The sequence below is a fragment of the Pyxicephalus adspersus genome, chromosome 7, assembly GCF_032062135.1.
Source record: "Pyxicephalus adspersus chromosome 7, UCB_Pads_2.0, whole genome shotgun sequence".
Lineage (NCBI taxonomy): Eukaryota > Metazoa > Chordata > Amphibia > Anura > Pyxicephalidae > Pyxicephalus > Pyxicephalus adspersus.
Genome location: NC_092864.1, coordinates 61876202 through 61895605, shown reverse-complemented (window position 1 = coordinate 61895605; position 19404 = coordinate 61876202). Strand labels below are relative to the sequence as shown.

Here is a 19404-nt window from a genome sequence, read left to right as displayed (position 1 = left end):
ATCAAAGATGTGCAAGCAGCCTGATCCAGGGAGAAATAATCTTGATGTTGTGAGGCTCAATGCATCCTGTTGGTTTTGATCCTTTCTCCCCCTCTTCTTGTGATAAATGGTATTTTTCTCTCCTCTGCTTTAATCAGTGACAGGGAATAGGAGGCGTGCCTGGCTTGCCTGTGTGTAGAAGATTGTGGCTCTGCCTCCCTATGCTGACATGCACATGCTAGGCTCTCTGTAAAAGGCAGCAGAGTAGATGGGAGGGAGGCAGACACAAGGAAGGAGGCTCAGAGCTCACACTCCCTGCAACCATCCACACACCAGCACTTCCCAACCAAAGACAAACCAAGGGAAGCACCAGGATCTGCTCCTTTTCCAACTTCTCCTTAATAAAACTGCTGAATCCTTCCATGAGCCCATCTGAACAGAGGAATAACCTATGATTTGTGGCTAGGAAGCACCAGCCACTTGACATCTCCATCCAAGCTGCCCCTGTGTATGCTATCCCCATTGGGACTATCTGGGAAGAGAAGCTCCAAAGTGACATTCTGGAGACTGCACCAAGTGCCATGAGATAAGAGGAACATCAGCAGCCAGGACAAGGAGTTTTATAGGCAATTCCTACATGCAGAAGCCATCCAGGAGACAAGGCTAAACTCAATGACTTGTTAACAAGGGGATTCTAGAAACAGCTGTATTTTTTGTTTCTCATTGTGAAAAATGGATATCTTAGTTTTTCTGCTTGGAGTTATCTTTGCGCACATTTCAGGATCCAAAGCTTCGGGTGAAGGAGGTAAGCTTTTCAAAGTTCAATCTTCTGCTTTGTAGTGTTGTGTGGAGCTCCTAGGAGTTCTCACCATGCATCCAAACAGGACAGACACACTGCTCCTCTCCCATAACAAAATCCATTCGCCTGCCTTCATAAATGGAGACAGACTTTGGCTGGCTGCTGCTGGATGTCACATCTGGATTAAATCAAAGGTTTAAAAATACTACAAAGCCTTTTTTCCAAGCCTTCATGTTTTGAAGCAGCAGTGCATGTCTCCCATGAGTTACCTAGAGTCCCACTAGAAGAACATTCATTTATAATAGGGATTTCATTGAATGATTGCAGGGAAGCAGAAGAGAAGGGATATTGGGAGTGCTGATATGTTTGGGGGGTTATCAATGTGTTTAGCCTGTTTATAGTTTATTCCCTGACCAATATATAGTAGGAGCCTTGTGCCTGTGGAAAGTGAAGCAACGAATAGGCATTGCAGAGATAAAATAAACAGTGCTAACCTCAGACGATCAGAGGTCTCTGTGAAGTGGTTTTGAACTCTTCAATGTGTTTGCAGTTTGCTAGAGATAGAGACACAGGGAGTCAGCTCAGATTAGAACTCTTCTAGCGATCTTGGCAGTGCGCAAGGCTTTTGCAAGGCTTTGCGCACTGTTACCTTGGCTGTCACAGGTGATGTGCAAGGGGCTTCTCCTAAAACCAGCAAGAGTAACCTAGAACCCCAGATTCCTGTACTGGATCCTTCACCTAGTTATCACCAGACTGACTAGAACAATTCCCATCTTGTATAATGCTTGCATTGTGTATTAAATAGACAATACCCTTTGGTATTTTGGGTTCTCATCAGTCTCCGCTGCAGCTGGCTCAATCCACATTGTAAGTTATAGATGTGTCCTTTCTTTTATTAGTAAATCCTGCTGACTTGTAAATAAGATTAGATCCCATTGTATGAAAACAATCCTTTCAAGTAGCAATTGTGGCAATGGCACAAAATACAATAGCTGTATCCCATGGAACAATGTGGATTGGACATGTCGGGTCATCACTGGGAGCAGTAATCCCTAATTGGGGTTTTATATAGACTAATAAAACGAGATTAGGAAATGAAAGGTAGGGAGTTTCATTTGCATAGCTAAATAGTGTTGTATTGTTAAGGTATGAGGATTTGGGATAAAGTGCTGGCTATACACAACAGCTAAATAGTGGAAATGGGAATGTCTGGGGCACAATGCACTGATCAGAGGCAGCACAGAGCAGTCACTACACCTCAACCCTCTGATAGGGGACTGCTAGGGTTTGGCTTGTTCTGGAGAGGAGCATGGGGACACTAGTTGAATGTATAGTAGGCAGAGTGCTAGGGAGCTAAATATGAAATATTCCTTTACACTTGCATCCCTTTTACATATTCAACATGTCTTCTCTGATGCTGCTTTATAGTATGGCATGGGTGGAATTAAATATTAATATTGGTGATCTAAGGCTTCCTGAAGGAAGATGCCTCTTCTCCTGGAAGGTTTTGGGAACAGAAAGCTATTAATGGCAGTGCCTATTTGTAGGTGACAAGCAGCTTGCACCATTCCATTAATCTAGCCTGCTTTTGCCACTGTTTTTTGTTTAAAAGTCCGCCATAGTAGCCCAGCAGGGTGCCATGTGTGGGGACACCCAGGGTCACAAATGCTTGCACCTGGCACGCTCGTCTCAGCTCTTAGCATCAAACCTGAGAATTTACTTAGACATTGCATAATCTGACCCCATAAAAATGTGTTTTTGCACAAGTTTTTAGGTAAGGGTACTGGATTTGGAAAAACTGACCAATAGAGAACATTATTATCTTGATGTGGTAAATCTGAATAGTAACATGGCATCATATATGAAATATTGAATTGCCCTGGTAATATTTCACAGCTTGGCAATGTTTTGGCTTAAATACAGTCAGCCCTTAGTATTCTGTTTTTGGTACTATAGAGGATTTTATAATGGTGCCAGGCTGAGGAGCTATATTTCTGCACAGGGTGCCATATAACCCAAGGCTGTCCCTGATCACAACACTAGGGGCTCAGCAGTGACACACAACAAATTGCAGAACTGGCAGAAGAGAGAATGAGCCCTGTGATTTTAGAAAGAGGATTATCCATCTCGGTGTTGGAAAGGGGATTTCAGAAGGCAATGGCATCTTATGATCCCAGGCTAGCTAAGTGGCTTTGGCAATCATCCTTCTTTGACAATCCCCATGTGATTAAAAACTTTAAAGGGTGGAAAACACGCCTGGGGGGTGCCTGAGCCATAAATACCCGATTTGTCTGCTCTCTCCACATCTCACAGGGACAAGCAACCTATTTTGCTTTGGCTGGGTGAATTATGTTCTGGAATAATTGGATCACAGAGGCATGTAAGATTCTTATTTGATCAAAGGCTGGCCACCTGGTTTTTGATAGCGATATCTCAGACAAGAAATATTTTGATTTTAGCAATACCCCCTTTTTAACCTACAGTAGCCCAATGTGAACTAGGCTATCCCACATATTTAATTGTTCTCTAGCCATAGGCAAGCTGTAGGACTGGTTCATCATACAAGTTAAACAATTACTGCACAAAGGGCTGTCTAGTAAAGACTTATTTCTTTAAGTAATACAGTTCACAGCCGGGAATGAAGAACATATGTCCCTCTTAGCTATGGAGGTCTGCGAATGGAGACTGGCTGAGAATTGTAGTTCTTTGGTCGCTAAAGGCCCACAGGATATCTATGGAAGATGTAGCATGGAAAATAGGGCTACTTGTGAATGTTGTATTTCAGCTAGTAAATCTGAATATTTATTCCATTAGTGTTTTCCAGCTGAATAAAATATTGATATCCAACACAGCTCCCACTCGCTCCTTACATAAATTATACTGTTGTCACTTTATTGATCTATTTTCAATATTATTCCAGGAAAAGGGCATACATTGGGTCAGATGTACATGCTCATGACTTGATCAAGAGAAAAGACTGATATTCAGGGTCTTTATTGAACCCAAGTCACTGTACTGATCAGCCTCCTATGTCATGACAAATGGACTAATACAGCTATAGGGCCAGCTGAACTCAGTGGCAAGCAAGCTGATTAGCTGAATGATGGCCACTGACTGGGTGGCATTTATGTCAGACACAGATGCCTAACCTTCTGCATACATTTGTCAATTATTTTTTATAGTGGATGAAACCTAAAGGTGATTGAAGTTGAGATCTTTGAAATGATGTTTGATTTTGTTTATTATTTTATGTTTTGAACTTTTGGGTTTGTTTGTTATTTAGCTGTTGTCAATGCTGATTGGTGTTCTGTGGACTGTGTGTGTATTAGACCATTTATATGGTCTATAAAGTTGAACAGTGTATTACACGAGGGACATCCCTTATGCTGTTTACTGATCAGTCCAATAATATGGGCTCCAGAAATAGAATTTTCTGCCCTCACCATGTGGGGACTCTTCCTATTGTGTCACTCAGACTAGGTTTCTTTTCACACTTATCTCTTCCCATTAAGGCTGACAGCTGTGTCTTGTTTAACCCATTTACTGCTGGAGTCATGGATGGGGACATCTGGGGTAAACTCCCTCTGGGAGATTCAAGTGAAGTCCTTTCTGCAGAAAAGAGAAGGTCTGGTGACCAATAGCTCAAGAGTGCATGCACTTTTCTCAATTCCAAAGAAATATAAGTCACATAAGGGCAAAATGTGTGTCTTCTGTAACATACATGAGATCAAAAACCACTGTCTGACCACTAAAAATGACCCATGCAATGACCCATACTCGTAGTGACAAAATGTCTGTTTGATTAAACTGTATTAATGAAGATTACAGTTTCTAAAAATGTATGGGATGCATATGAAAAATGTGCCAACAATCTAATTTCTTGTTCTTTATTGCATCCATGAGCTTCCAAATTGTATTTTTGCATAATAAATGATAAAAATAGATAGAGAACATAAAAAAATAATCTCACTAGTTACTGTAGTGGGCAACAAAAATGTTCCTTTTAGTGAACTTTCTAGTGTACAACTGTTAACATCTGTTGCTGTTTCAGGAAAAAACATTTAGGTTTGTCAGTGGTATTCCCTAACTTTATAGCAAAAGCAAACATATGGATTGTATTAGCGCATAGCTCAATTCCTTCTGCAGATACGATCAGTCCTCTTACTAATGTTTATCCAATCTTCTAAAAAAAATGATAGCTGCAGGAATCAGCAGAATCATAACATGTTTATTACTGTTTGACTGGTAAGGATCTTGCTTAGCCCCGGCTCTTGTTTTAGCAGAGGGGTAATGTTTGAGGATACCAAAATGCTTAGTTATGCATCTGAAATGTGCTCACAAAATGTGATAATTATATTACTTAATACTTTTAGTGAAGGAAGGTATAGTCGGTGTATTGCAGAAAATCTGAGTTTTTTTCAGTATTTGTCATCTTAGTTACTCTATACAGCTATTAACATAAGTTGCATTCAGCTCTTGATAGTTTTTTTTGTAGCGCATTTGTTCCTTTGGAAATAGGATATAAAATACAATGTATGGTTGATTACAAATTTATAATGATATACACACAGCCATATCAATGCTATACTGTATATGTGTGTATAAAGAAGCTCATACAATTAGCTTTTTGTTAAGTAACTTGAAGAAGAAGCTGTTTTGTGTGATTTGGAACCTTTAAAAGGGACTTCTACTCCCTACAAGGAAATCTGATCCTTAGTTCCTAAAGTCACAGCACCACCTAGGCATTCAACCTAGTAGTGCATGGAAGATCTGTAGGGTGGAAGATTTGCCTGTAGCTAGTTCTACGCATGTATGCTAAAAGTACTGCAGAGAAATGAAAAGAAAAATGTGGCTGATGGTTTACTGTAGTGCGCAATCTGAATGTTAAGCCAACCGGATTTTTATGTGCAATAAAATATTTCGGAATCCAAGCTAGAGGATTGTACTCTGAGCGACCTGTTTTTTTTTTATAACAAGTGTTCCAAATATTCCAGAATGTTGTACAGAAGAAATGGAGCTACAAAATGAATCAATTAGAGGCACAATTAAGGTTCTAAGACAAGTAGGGTTTAATCTGGAGACATAAGCACCTTTGGACCGCACAAAAGATAATAACTGTGGTCATTGTAACATGTATGATAGTAAGCATAAGTTCATATATGTAGTTTATGAGCTTGGGGGCCTAATAAAGGTGGGGCATGCAAGCATTTATGCACATGGGTTTCCTACTAAAAGAATAGGTAGTTGAGAGAAAGAAAAGTAAAAAGAGATGGTTTGGAGATTGTGATAGAAATGCACAGCTAGGAGAAAAGGCAGCATACCAGTTTCATTATGGAAAGTATGTCCCAGCTCCCTGACCTTGTTCTTGATGATCTACAGCAGGTGGCCATTGGAACCACAATGAACAGTCTTCCCCACCTGGCTTCAAATTGTCAGAGGCACATCGTACCGTTATATGTGCATGCACCCGTCACATTCCATCAATCACAATATTTTCCAGAAGGAAACCGTATCGTGATGTATCCTCCAGATTGAAGCCGTATGCTCACAAGTTGATAGGTGATGCATGCCCTTAGAAAACATTGTACACATGTTGGTTGAGTTTATGCTGTGAGACAGATTTTACATTCAGGTTGATCCCTGTTGACCTTAAATGTGCAGTGTTTTGTTCAGCCACAAAAGTAGTTTCATCATTTACAGTAGTTATAAAACAATTATAATAAACAAAAACCTAATATTGATTGCAGTGTTCAATGAGTAGACCATATTTGCAATCTGATTAGCTAGTATAAGTTGTTTGTTTATAGATAACAATTCTTTAACCAAGTGTAATTCAGAAAAATGCATGTGTCCTCATGAAGAATATATATCCGGCACCAACATAAACACAATGAAAGCAGCAAACTTATAAATAACACTTTCTTTTTAAAAACACTGTCCATCTAAATAGCTGAATCAAATAGTTTTCATTTGGGAGTTTACCTATATTTAAAATGTGTAAGATTGAGGGAGAAAAATTTCAACTATTACTTGAAAACTGGTCCTTAAGCTGTAATGTACAGGACGACCAATCTCTTTGGTTCTCTTTAAAGGCATTTTTTAAATAAAAATTATCTACCAACAGTTCTATATCAGCATTGGTACTGTTCGTCATTTTGAGCACTGGTCTTTGATTAAAAATCTGACTTTTGCTATTAGACATTTAAAGCCAAACAGTTATTTACTACAAGTTATTTAAAAAAACAAATCTATAATTATTATTGTGTGGAGTGGGTATCATAGTTTACCTCCTTGCCATATTTGACTTTTCTTTGTCTTTTAGGTCTTTTATGGCTTTTGTCATTGTTATATTTGTTTGTGCAAACAAGGACACCTAAAGGATACAAGATGGTACTACAATTATTGTCATAGAAAGCAATATGTATGTAACAAACAATCCTTCAGTAATAATAGAAGACCATATGGGCCTAAGAACAAAGCCCCTAGTTCACAAAGAAAATTATTTCTCATTGGCTTTGGCCAGGTATTGATTTATCCAAGCAGGCTTGCAATTCTGGAAATATTTGGGTTGTCATTAGTGTTCAGATATTTCTGGGCCCATGTGCTTCAATGGATTTAAGCGAGAAAATAGATATTTCACCAATATTTTATAGGGCTTTGTTTGTGGACGCCTTTGTTTGGCTGATACCTGCATTATCAGACTCATACCACATATGTCTCCGATGCTCTATTCTATGTTACAGATTCAGTAAAGACACAGGGTTAAATGTCTAAACCATCTGTACAGAAATAGGATACTGAATGATACAAGCTTGCTGTCGCTCAAGAGAAGAAAACCTGGGAGTTAAAAAATAATAATGTGGCCACCGGTGGTCTAATAGACACTATAATTCACTAGTGAATTGCATCAGAAAGAATTAATTTTAATTGTGCCCTACGGATAATACCCATTAAATCACTTAGTGGCTCAGGTGTTGCACTTCAAGGTTAACGCATCGTTTCTCAATGACTATGTTAAGCTATCAGTATTACTACTCTGTTTTTTTCCTGATGTAATCAAATTCAATTTTAAAATAATTTATTCATGAAATAATGCAAACAGGTTTTCATATTTTAAAAAAATGAAATAAATAAGTTTGCTTACACTTATTCCGAATTGTGTTTGTATATTACCTGGATCTAGAGTATAAACTTTTTGTAGAAGCATCATTAAAATTCGGGACCATAGGACGCTTACACTGAACATGCATGAATGCCTATGTATGATTTAGATAGCCTGGGTCCCAACCTTATCTTTGGAGAGGTACTGGTTTGATTTTGTTTTGGTTTTATACCACCTGGAGTGGCTGAAGCTATTTGAATATGCAATTGGATAATAGCTAGAAAAATGTTCACCCTGAGCCTGTGGTCACCCTGTTTAAGTTGCAACATTTAGGCTTTTTTAAACACAAAAAGAATAAAGTCATTTTAGGAACTTGTTACTTAACTATTGAATAATTTAAGGAGTCCTATTTCCTTCTAGTGCTTCCTCTTGAGCTTCCAAACTTACAGCAATAATTATCTTGTATGTATATAGATGTTCATGTGGAAACTAAGTCATTCATTATTTATGGATGGCCTTTATTTACCCTTAAATGGTAATAACACCATATGGGCATGATTTCATATTATGCATATTTGATTACTTTAATATATGCTACTTACCACGTTTGTGCTTGAGCAATCATGATCAAATGTCTAACCTAGATTCATGCCAGGAGGACTTGGAGCTTGAAATGGCAGGAAAAATTATTGCCGCTGTTTCTTAGCCTTTTGCAATGTGGAGAAATATTTCTTTTCTGAAAGGATCAGATTGGAGACATAACAATTGGGCATTTAATACTAGCTGAACAAAAAAAAATTAAAACCAAAAAGGAAACTTAAGTTATTTCTTTGGAATTAAAAAAAATAACAATGTGAACTCTTGGAATTTGTTCTGGGATGTGTGTAAGGCATTGCATATTACAGTTCTGCAAAAGCTTGATTACACTGTCAGTGTAAAGAGAAAAGAAGACCTGTGGTATAACCTGAGTAAGTCAGTGTTCTTGACAACACAATGTTGCAAGGCATTGTGGTCTTGAACTATTAGGGACCCCCGGACAAGAAAGCATTTCTTTCTGGGGGCTTAGGAAGCTGCCAAATACAGATAAGGCTCTTGATCTAATCCCTTGGGGGATACCAGTTTGTATTAAAAAGGAAAAAATTAATTTCTAACTACTGGGATTGCTGCCAAATTATATGACCTTACAACGGTGCAGATGCGGTGTAAAAATAAACCTCTGATAAGTGAAATCTACAGTATGAATCCCACCAGAATTGACAGCATGAACAGAGGGTGTTTAAGTCTGCTCTTCCTCTGGGGAAGGGTGGGCTGTACTTTACTATAGAATATCTTTGTTGCACTCTGTTCTCACAATGACACATTGTAACACTAGATATATAATTACACTTTGTCTACAACAGTGGAGAGATCTCATAGAGAAAATAGGCGTGTGTGTGGTATATATGTAACACAAAATGTCTTGTGTGTTTTTGCTCTAAAAAAAAAGTACACAAACTATTTAGGATATTTGATAGGAAAGATGAGCCAAAAAAACAATAAATGCAGTAATATGGGAAATTCCCAGTTTCTGGATTCTGGGAATAATGGATTAGCATAATACAATTTCTTGGCAGACCACATGTATTATCACTCTAATGGTTATCTTTTTTCTGAGTGTAGTATAGTTGAAAACCTAAAGTTGACTTTCAGGCACAAAGCTATTTTGATACATACACGCAGTGTTCTCCCCAGCCCCTTTTAGCCAGGTGCACCCGGCACTTTTCAGTAACTACTGTTTTTGGGTAGTTACTGATGAGTTGGGTCACAATACAGGGACTGCCACTCGCCTAAAATTTCTTCCCACCCAGCTTAAAATAATTTTTGGGTTGAGCACTGATATATGGTACTTTTTTATTCTAAAGGATTTAAATTTCCATCTAGATTTTCATGGATAATAATGTCATTTTCATGAATAGGTGTTATTTATACTTTGCTTTCATAAAGAACTATTCAATCCAAAGTGTTTACCCTATTGTGGGTAAACTGGGAGATTAATCACCATTATTACCCAAACTGTTACAGACTCTATAATTTTCACCACCACTCACCATTAAGCCTAGTGATCACCAATAAGCCTAGTGATCACCATTAAGCCTAGTGATGTGCTATGACATGGACGTAGGAGAGGGTGGCTTTAATTATTTACGTGTTGTCATGTTCAGCTAGCTGATTTTGTTCCGTCATTCTCTGAAAACCTTCCACGTGTCCACAAGTTTATTTCAGGCATCTTCAGTTGAAATAAGCTTCTGAAACTTTTTTACATATATGCCAGAGACGTGACTGCTAGCAGTTCTTGTATTTTAGGCTTAATATTATTTTAAGAATCTGGGGATGTTTGCAGTGAGTCAGACTGCAAATGATGATTTTCGAAATATCTGTTCCAAGAATTGCCTGTGAAGAGTGTTGCTCAGAATGTATAATTTCCACTACACAGCTAAAAGAAGCCAGGCACACTGCTCGAGACACCGTATCCCCCTGTGTGTCCTGCTTGTGGAGAGAGCTAGGCCAGCAAATGTACAGAGAATGGAGGCTTAACAGTGTTAAGTGTCTCTCCTGGGGTTCAGGGCTCCCTAGAAAGGCTTCTGTGGATATCTGATAGAATAAAGAAAGCATCATGGTTAGGAAAATGTGATGTAATGTCTCCATTGCTTTGTGCCCCAGGCATGTTACACACATTTTTACTTTAGGCTTAGACCTGCACTTGCCAGGAAAGTATAGTGGTCACTTAGTTATTATCAATTAATACTGTACGGATTTATGAGGATTTTCCTCCTGCACGGTCATCTGTTCCCCTGAAAAGTATCTTCTGTGTATTTGACAGTATGTTGTTGATGTGGTATTAAGCCCTTAAAGTATTCATAACCCATAACTAACAGAAGCTGCCATTCTATTAATGTCCAGCCAAAATGTATTGTTTGTTCAGACATTTGTGTTTAGGTTCCTACCTACAAGGGTCACCCTATTTCAGTGTTTTCAAATGGAAATCTCAATTTGTAATTTAATTTACAGCCATACCTACTAATGAATTCTGTTATCAAAGCATAGACTGGCAATATGGTCTTTATTTTTGTGATGCAAATAATGTGTGTTTTGGTTTACCTTTACATTAGTTCTAAAACTTCCATAACTATTCCAAAACCAGACTTATTTTGGCTTGCCATAGATTTTTAGGTTAAGAGAAGAGATAGAGTTAGGGGTTAGAATTAGGTACACTTTAAAGAGGAACTGATCTCTGGAAACTGTATTCCAGACAGAGAGCAAAGGACCAGTTACCAGTATTGCCTGTGGTCTCCCTTCAGCGGCGCTTTTTCCGACTTACCATCATGCCTTGTTTTAGCACTGTGTCTCTGTATGGAGGTGGACATCATGGTAGCAGCAGAGTTTCCCGAATAGGGACAATATCAAAACTCACTCTGAACCTCTTAAAACTATTAGTCATTGAAAACAATGGGCCTGATTTATCAAAGCTCTCCCAGGCTGGAGAGGATACACTTTCATCAGTAAAGGGTAGACCAGCAAATGACTTAAGAAATCTATTCCAGATTTTTTGGATGACCCAGCTTCACCGATAACAATGTATCCTCTCCAGCTTTGTATAACTTAGTTGCAGTGCCTTGGATCTCACACTGCAGATATCCAGTTATTAGGCTGTACCAAAGCACCCTCACCAGACAAAAGATACACTTTCCATTGTACTGCATGGGCACAATTCACAACATTTCTAAATGTTTCCTTTAAAATAGAAAATCTATTTAAGTTTAGGTCTACTTTTAGAGTTTAGTTGCTGGGTATAACCTTATATATTTGGACTTATTATAGGATTCTGAAAGGTTACAGTTGAATCTTGATAGAATGTTTTGGAATTTATTTATTTGTGTTTCATATAAACAAGGTTGTGGTTTACAGCTAACATTACTTAGTCTCCTGCCAGATAGTGCCTGAAACTCATACATTATTGTGATCTGTCTTAAGACAAATAAATCACGCTGCTTGCATTATGCGGATTATTTGGATGTGTGAAGTTTTGATTCACTGAATCATGTCAGTAAGGTTGCTGGCTGTCAGTTGGGCTCTACGCGGTAACTCATGATGTCACATGGCGCTTTTTACAGTAATAAGCAATCACCCAAGGGAGGTCACTATCCCCAACAATGACTTCAAGAAATCTATTCCTGCCTTTTTCTTAGCTGCGCCGAGACTCTCTTGGGGAATGAAACATTCATTGCAAGAAGCACAGTTGAAGGAGCAGACACTAGGATTACTGTGGTCTGAATTGGCATGTCTGAGAGAGCAGGCCGCCAACTGTACAACTCAGGGAGTAAGGGAAAATAATTTCATCTTAGTTTTTGAATTACAATTACAAAGTTGTTAATCTGTTATTACAGTTTGCTTTTTTCAAAAAGCTTACTCTCCCTATACACTGTCTCCTATCAAATATAAAAATCATAATGGTGTCCGTAATGGCTGCAAAGGGTTTCTAATTAGTGAATAATGAGTGTGAAAGATGCTCCATCTTTGGGGAATTAAAACCCACCTTGCTCATTTGCAAGACCATTCCCCTCACCGCACAAGCTTTAGAGTTGCTAGCTAGTTATATTATGCTGTACGTTCAGATGCACTTTAGCTTCATGGAAAGCAGCTGAGTACTTCACACCTATGCCAGCATGTGTGGTTTATATTTTATTACTTAGTATACAGATATTTTAAGTGTAAACTCAAGGACCTTGTTAAACATCAACTAAAAGCTCACAATCTATTACCTACTCAGACTCCATTAGTTTGTTTGATTTCACAGTTCGGTGCAGACTACAGAACATTACTGTAATATGCGGGGATATACAGCATCAGCAGCTTGTGCATAGGAAATAGAATGTAGGAACTTGACAGATCCATACCTAAAAGTAGTGGTCCCCCATTAAAAAAAAATTACTCTTAGTCCCCCTGCAAGGACCTACAAATATCTTTTGAGTCTGCCAGTAAAGTGCACTTATTTCAGCTTCCTGTGATGGCTTGGTAACTATGTTGCATTGCCCCTGATTTTGGAATAGAGTTGCCACTATCATGTAGGTTGTGCCTACTTGGACTAAGGCGGGATGAATGATACTTGTATGTATGGAGTGTGACCATCAACATTGTCAATGCTGATTCCCAGACCTTAATTTGTCGATCAGCAACTGGCTACACCAAATCCTACCCACTTTTAGAGGATTGAAAGCACTTCCTGTTGCTCAACCTCTCCCACTTTGAGCTGCAGTGTCTGGAAGGGATAGCACATTTTGTGAGGGAAAGAAAGGTATTTTTGTTTACTTTATAAGGCTTTTGCATCACACAATATCTGGATTTTAATTTATACTCTCACACAACAGCCTTTAGTTTTACATTTTTTTCTTTCAAAAAGTTTTATTATATATTCAATCTAAATGAACAATGAACATGACACACAGAAATACCAGTACAAACAAACAAACCATGAGCATAGCATAACCTTTACCAACATAGTAAAGCCAAAAAGGCCCGTACAAGTTTTACTTTTTTTTTGACATACGCAAGTCTTATCATGTCCACCAAATCATACTTAGATCCATCCAAGCATGCCATTAAATTGCAAGCCCCTAGCTAGTGGCATGGCTATGGACTGTGTAATATGTCAGCGCTATATAAATACTGTGTAATAATAATAATAACCATTTATCACATCCCCTACTCTCACGGTTTGCAAGCCAAGTAACACATATTCTCAAAACCATAGAAAAAAACGTTATTTTTTGGTAATACATGGGTAGAGTGTTTTTCTACTCACCATTTACCTGCGATTCTTAAACTAACATGATTTATCTGTAGAATTATAAATTGGATTGACTTTCTAGAGATCTGCTAACTATCAACTCATCGTAAAAAGTTATACGCATTTTTTGTTCCTGATATTAAAGTACAAATGTTTCCCTTTAGCACAGTAAGATCAGAATGTATAGAATATACAAGATTTATAACTTTATGGTACATACAGGAAATTACCTTCATAAGGTTTCACATGTTAGTAATAACATTTGCATTACATCATGTAGGCTCATGTGGCCTTGTCTTATCTTCTTTTCTCTCTTTTCTTGTTTAATAATGTGAATTGTTCTGACCCTTTGTGGCTAAACTAACAAGGGCTATTTTCTTGGGTCCCTTTGGTCCATTTACATAACTGATTGCAGATAGCGTTTATAAAAGGATGCTCCAAGTTAAATCCTATTTACTGTATTCATTGCATTGCACATACTTAGCCACATTTGTCTTTGGTTTGTTGTGCTAAATGGCAGGATACATCCCATACAATGAATTAATGCAGCACAAGATGGCCAAGGACTGAAATGCCAGGCCTATCATTAGAGCACAATTATATTAGCTGTTATGTCCGGAGAAAGCAGGATATAAACATTCCCTAACGCCATTATATCATTTATTCCGGCCTAACAAAATTGCATTTGTTTGTGTTATGAAATCACAAAAACTTTGAATCTTTCCAGATGAAATTACAAGCAGGATATTTCATCAAAGCTTTAGCTTGAAAAAAATTAAGTGAGCATTGTTTTAAGCCACTTAGGCATGCTTAGATCAATAGGTTTGATAGAAATGCTTCTGTTGTGTGTACTTTATTATAGTATTCTGTTGGTGTAACAGATCATCTTCCTAAATACATGTAAATGAGAATACATACATATTTATCCAAATACTTTTCTTGTATCTATGGGCAAAAAAAGGTCAAAAAGGATTTATCTGGATCAACTAGGGATTTGGGGGGTTCAGTGTATCCTTGTGGGGTCCGAAGGTTTGTCTTCTTTTACTCTAATTGTTTGAGCTATGTAAAGGATTTCTATTTGTGACCTTTGCCCTGGGGCTTTTGACTTATGTCATCTTCCTTTGGGCATTTCTCCTAAATCTTTCAAGAACTGTCTGGAAAATACCAACTTCCATCAACTTAGGTATCGACTCATCTGTTACTGAAGTCCAGGAAAGTCCCAGGAAAGATATAACTATGCAAGTAAGGCATTAGCAAGAAAAAGTGCTCCATCATTGCAAAATCATATTTTAGTATGTTTTCTGCTTTCATTTCTCTGAATTATTACAATTTGCAGATGGTTTCTTGATATGTGGAAAATGTTCTTGGCAGTAAATAGGGAAGAGGTTTTGACAACGGGAAACATAAGATATAATACTTGGATTTAACAAAAACTCACAATGAATACAAGAAATGTATAGTGCAGTGTTTGCTTTTTTATTAATTTAAAGACAACTATGTAAAACGTTTGATTTATTAGTTTTAACATATAGTAACATTACAAAAAATTTTTTGTAAATATGTATGTGAATGAGGAAGTCATATTTTGCTTAACGTGTAGGTTATTCTACTTGCTTTGTGTTCCAGATAATGGGTGTATTTCACTGCTCTTTTTTTACAATACAAGTCTATGATTCAGCTGACTCATTGGACAATGCACTCCCTTAGTGACTGAGATCATATCCAACCATTGTTAGAAAACAAACAGAATACTTGCAATGCACTGATCATGTCTTCTAATGGCATATCAACATTGAGTTTTAATATGTAGCAAAGCCTATAAGAAAAGGACAAACACTATTCAAATGAAGGCACTCCAAAATTAACTAAAAACATGGCCCTCACTAAACATACACTAGGTTATTCCTTAGTTTATCAGTGTCTTCATTAGCAAGTTATTAGGTTCTGGTTCACTACACAAAGAAATTTAGTGTACAGTGCTGCAAAATGTCATGGCGCTATATAACATGGCGCCCATAAAAAGGTTAATAATAATACTATATAAATAACCAATTTATAACAAAGTAGAACATTTAATGCATTTGACAACATATATAAAATTTAGCTCCTATATAAATAAAAATGATAATACTATATAAATAACCAATTTTTGACAAAGTGGAACATTTAATGCATTTGACAATATATATAAAATATAGCGCCTATATAAATGATAATGATAGTACTATATAAATAACCAATTTATAACAAAGTAGAACATTTAATGCATTTGACAATATATATACAATATAGAGCCTATTTAAATGATAATAATAATACTATATAAATAACCAATTTATAACAAAGTAGAACATTTAATGCATTTAACAATATATATATAATATAGCCCCTATATAAATGACAATAATAATACTATATAAATAACCAATTTATACAAAGTAGAACCTTTAATGCATTTGACTAAACCATGAGCTTTTATTCAGTCTGGTTTCTTTCTTTATTTTTTAAATCTGTTCCGATGAGTCCATTGTTTCTACATTATTACAGTTTACCCTGCTGTAACTTTTTCATCTTTATACATAATTTCCAGGAATTTTAATACTGTTTGAAAATCAGCCACCACAGTTAACGTGTAAGGAGGAGGATAAATTATCATGTCACTAAATGAATGCTTTTTACAGCCTGTCCGATGTCATCTTTTTACATTTTGTTGCTCAGAGTCATGCTGCACACAAGCTGGTGAGGAAGAAAGCTGAAATGAATTAAAAGTGCATCAAGTATAATTATCTTTGTGCTCCAATTATTCAGTTACTATGACATGCAATTAGATACAAAACAATGAAGGCAGAATAAGGTGGCTTTAGGGAAGATGACATCTTTTCAGGCGAATTTCTTTCCAAGTCGTAACCTATTAGGGACATTAATTTTTCATATATATTTCCAATGTCATTTTGGGCCAGGACAAGCCGTGGATGGAGTTAATGCATCCATCCCCCAGCCTTGATGTCAAGTGATTGTGCTTCAACAGGAAAATACTCAGTACTTCAATGCACCCATTATAAACATTACATGTTGAGTAGATGGTGCCCTTTATGTATTGAATTAGATTTTATTCTATGTTCTGTGGTTTTACGATGATGGCGAACAAATGTAATCAACTTGGATCTAAAAGGGGTCCTGGTGCAATTACTATCTCAGAAATGTCTTGTTAAAAATAAAATAAATGTACATTACATCTACACAAAGCCTTCATGTTGCCCATAGAACAATCAATATTTTGTCTGCCATACTGATACATTCATTTTATTTCTTACAGACCATCATTGAGATGCAATGGTCTTTTTTTCCAATTTGTTCTGCAAAAATGGGACAGATGCATTTTATTTGCCAACAGTGTTCACACCTATAAAGCAATAAGATCATGTTATCAATTAGACCTATCCATAGATATCACAGCATGTAAAGAAAACAAACCAAATATAGGACATACAAGCCTAGGAAGAGGTATTTGGACCATCTGGAAGGGTTGAATATCTGCAGCAGTAAAACCCCAAAATATGCTTAGATGGGTTTATTTTTTCTGGGCTTGTCTTCTTTTAAATGTTGGTCCCTGTTCAAAGGGTCACCTTAAAAACCTTTCAGTTGCCTCAAGGCTGTCTCAGTCCATCTACACATTAATATCAGAAATATTACTCTCATTTAGTTTGAAACTCTCCCATTACTTAGAAACTCTCCAATATCAGAAAATAACATATGAGTATGTGCTTAGCATTATTTACATAGTTCTGCTGTCCTAAGTTTACACGCCCTATGCGGGCCATAGAAAGCAGTTTTATTTGTATGCTCCTAATATAAACATTTGCTTAGAAATATTACGAAAGATCAGGATCTCCTGTCCCAAGATACTGTGAGAAAAACCTTTGTGTTACTGAACCACATTTGTTTACAACAACTGATCATTATGATGTACTGTAATAGTAATATTGTTTGGATAATTAAACCCAATGAGGCTTAAAGGCAAAATACTCTGGTTCATAAAACTACAAGTCAAGACCCTTTAACAATGACAAATTTGAGAACCTTTTTAAGAGCAAAATAAATAGCCATTAATCCACCTACCAACATGAATCATTAGCCTAGAATTAGCATACTAACCTAATTCTTTAGCGGCCCCAATGTAGCACAATAAAAATATGCAATTCTGTGGGATCTTTTTTTTAATTTTATGTTCCTCCATGTTTCCATTTTATGACATGCCAATATCAATTACTTTTGTTTCAATCAGTAATTCTGACTTAGAGATAAAATTACAATGGACAATTGGAATTCCAGAGATGCAGAGTAAACCCTAAATGAAAAACTCTTGATACTTATTTTTGTCTAATTATTAAATTCCCGGCAATATTCAAAACAGAATACATGCAATTTTCAAAAATTCAATAAATGAACATACCCACTTGGATATATAGCTTCTTCTCTAAGCCTAAAATTCAGTATAAGCTTGAATCGAGAGTGCTTGTAGTACTATTGTTTAATACAGCCATGTTAGTGCTCTTTATTGAGTTTTCAGACTACTGCTGGGTTTCAAACTGGAAGATGCAGTTATAGACTCATGGGGGGTCAATTAAGGACAGCAAGATTTTTTATTAATTCCTATTGAAAGCAGCACATGCTCAAAAATTGAACATTTGCTTTTGTTTAAAAAAATATCTAATAAGGTTGATTGTGGCTAAGCAGTATCCGGAACTTTTTCCTTCATTCCTCATAAATGTGCAGAACATTTCCTGACATATGTATAGCCTCATAGCTGGAAATCTTCAACTTCTCTACTCTCCTTCTGAACACCAGAGACAATTGAATATGTCAGTAATGTACTGTTCATTGTGTTTTGTATTGGAAAGCTGTGTCTGATAATCAGAAGATCTCCTTGTCCCTTCTCATTTATTCTGTAGATGTTTTTTTCTGATCTCTTCCCTTTACAAACTAGTGATCATTCCACCATTCATAAGTTAATTAGATCACTGATGATCAGCAGATCAGGTCTAAAATGTACTAACTAAAGTCCTGCGCCTCTACCAAGATGGCCACCTCCACAGAAAATTCCGGGACAATGATCAGCTGCAAGCAATTCTGGTGACTAGACTTTAGCTGTCCGCCTTTTCTGGCACAGTATTCAAGATATAGGTTAACTATGCTTTATTCCAAGCCAGGACATGGGGCTCCAAGAGAACAACATTGCTTGGTCTTATCAGTCACAAAGGAGTTAAAATACTTTGTGGAAATGAGCAACAGCTGGTACATCATGCGCAAAACATCAGACAGACCAGTTCAGCATGTTATCAGGGTCTTGGAACAAAACCACATACTGTACACATCGGACACAACAATAACACAATTCATCTGCTAAGCAGGGAAGTTATGACTAAGGCCACAGGCCAGCGTTATAACAGACTGTTGTTTTCCTAACAAAACAATATTATATTAAATATGTCTCAGAAGTTCTAAGGAATACTATGACTTTGTATGCGGTGCGAAACCCGTCAGTCATTTAGCCCAAAAACCAAGGATTGGCCTTGTTACAGTAAGCTTTGCTTCTAATTTATTGCAAGAGAAGAATGGATTTGATGTGTTATAATGTACAATATTGAGTATATATAGTACTTGTGTGACTTCCTCCGTCTATGTATTCAGGTGATATGT

The 19404-nt window shown here is 36.9% G+C and overlaps 1 protein-coding gene across 3 annotated transcripts in view; it reads left to right on the top strand.

The window, feature by feature from the left end:
* The first annotated feature begins 246 nt into the window (after nt 1-246).
* Nucleotides 247-19404, top strand: part of NRP2 (neuropilin 2) — an 80351-nt gene continuing 61193 nt past the window's right edge. For 2 of the 3 annotated variants that reach the window (XM_072418714.1, XM_072418713.1), the window contains exon 1: nt 247-784. In XM_072418714.1, coding sequence (XP_072274815.1) covers nt 712-784 — 73 coding nt within the window. In that variant the 5' untranslated portion in view covers nt 247-711. Of the gene's footprint in view, nt 785-19194; nt 19286-19404 lie in introns of those variants that run through there. The other variant, XM_072418715.1, reaches the window with a different exon arrangement.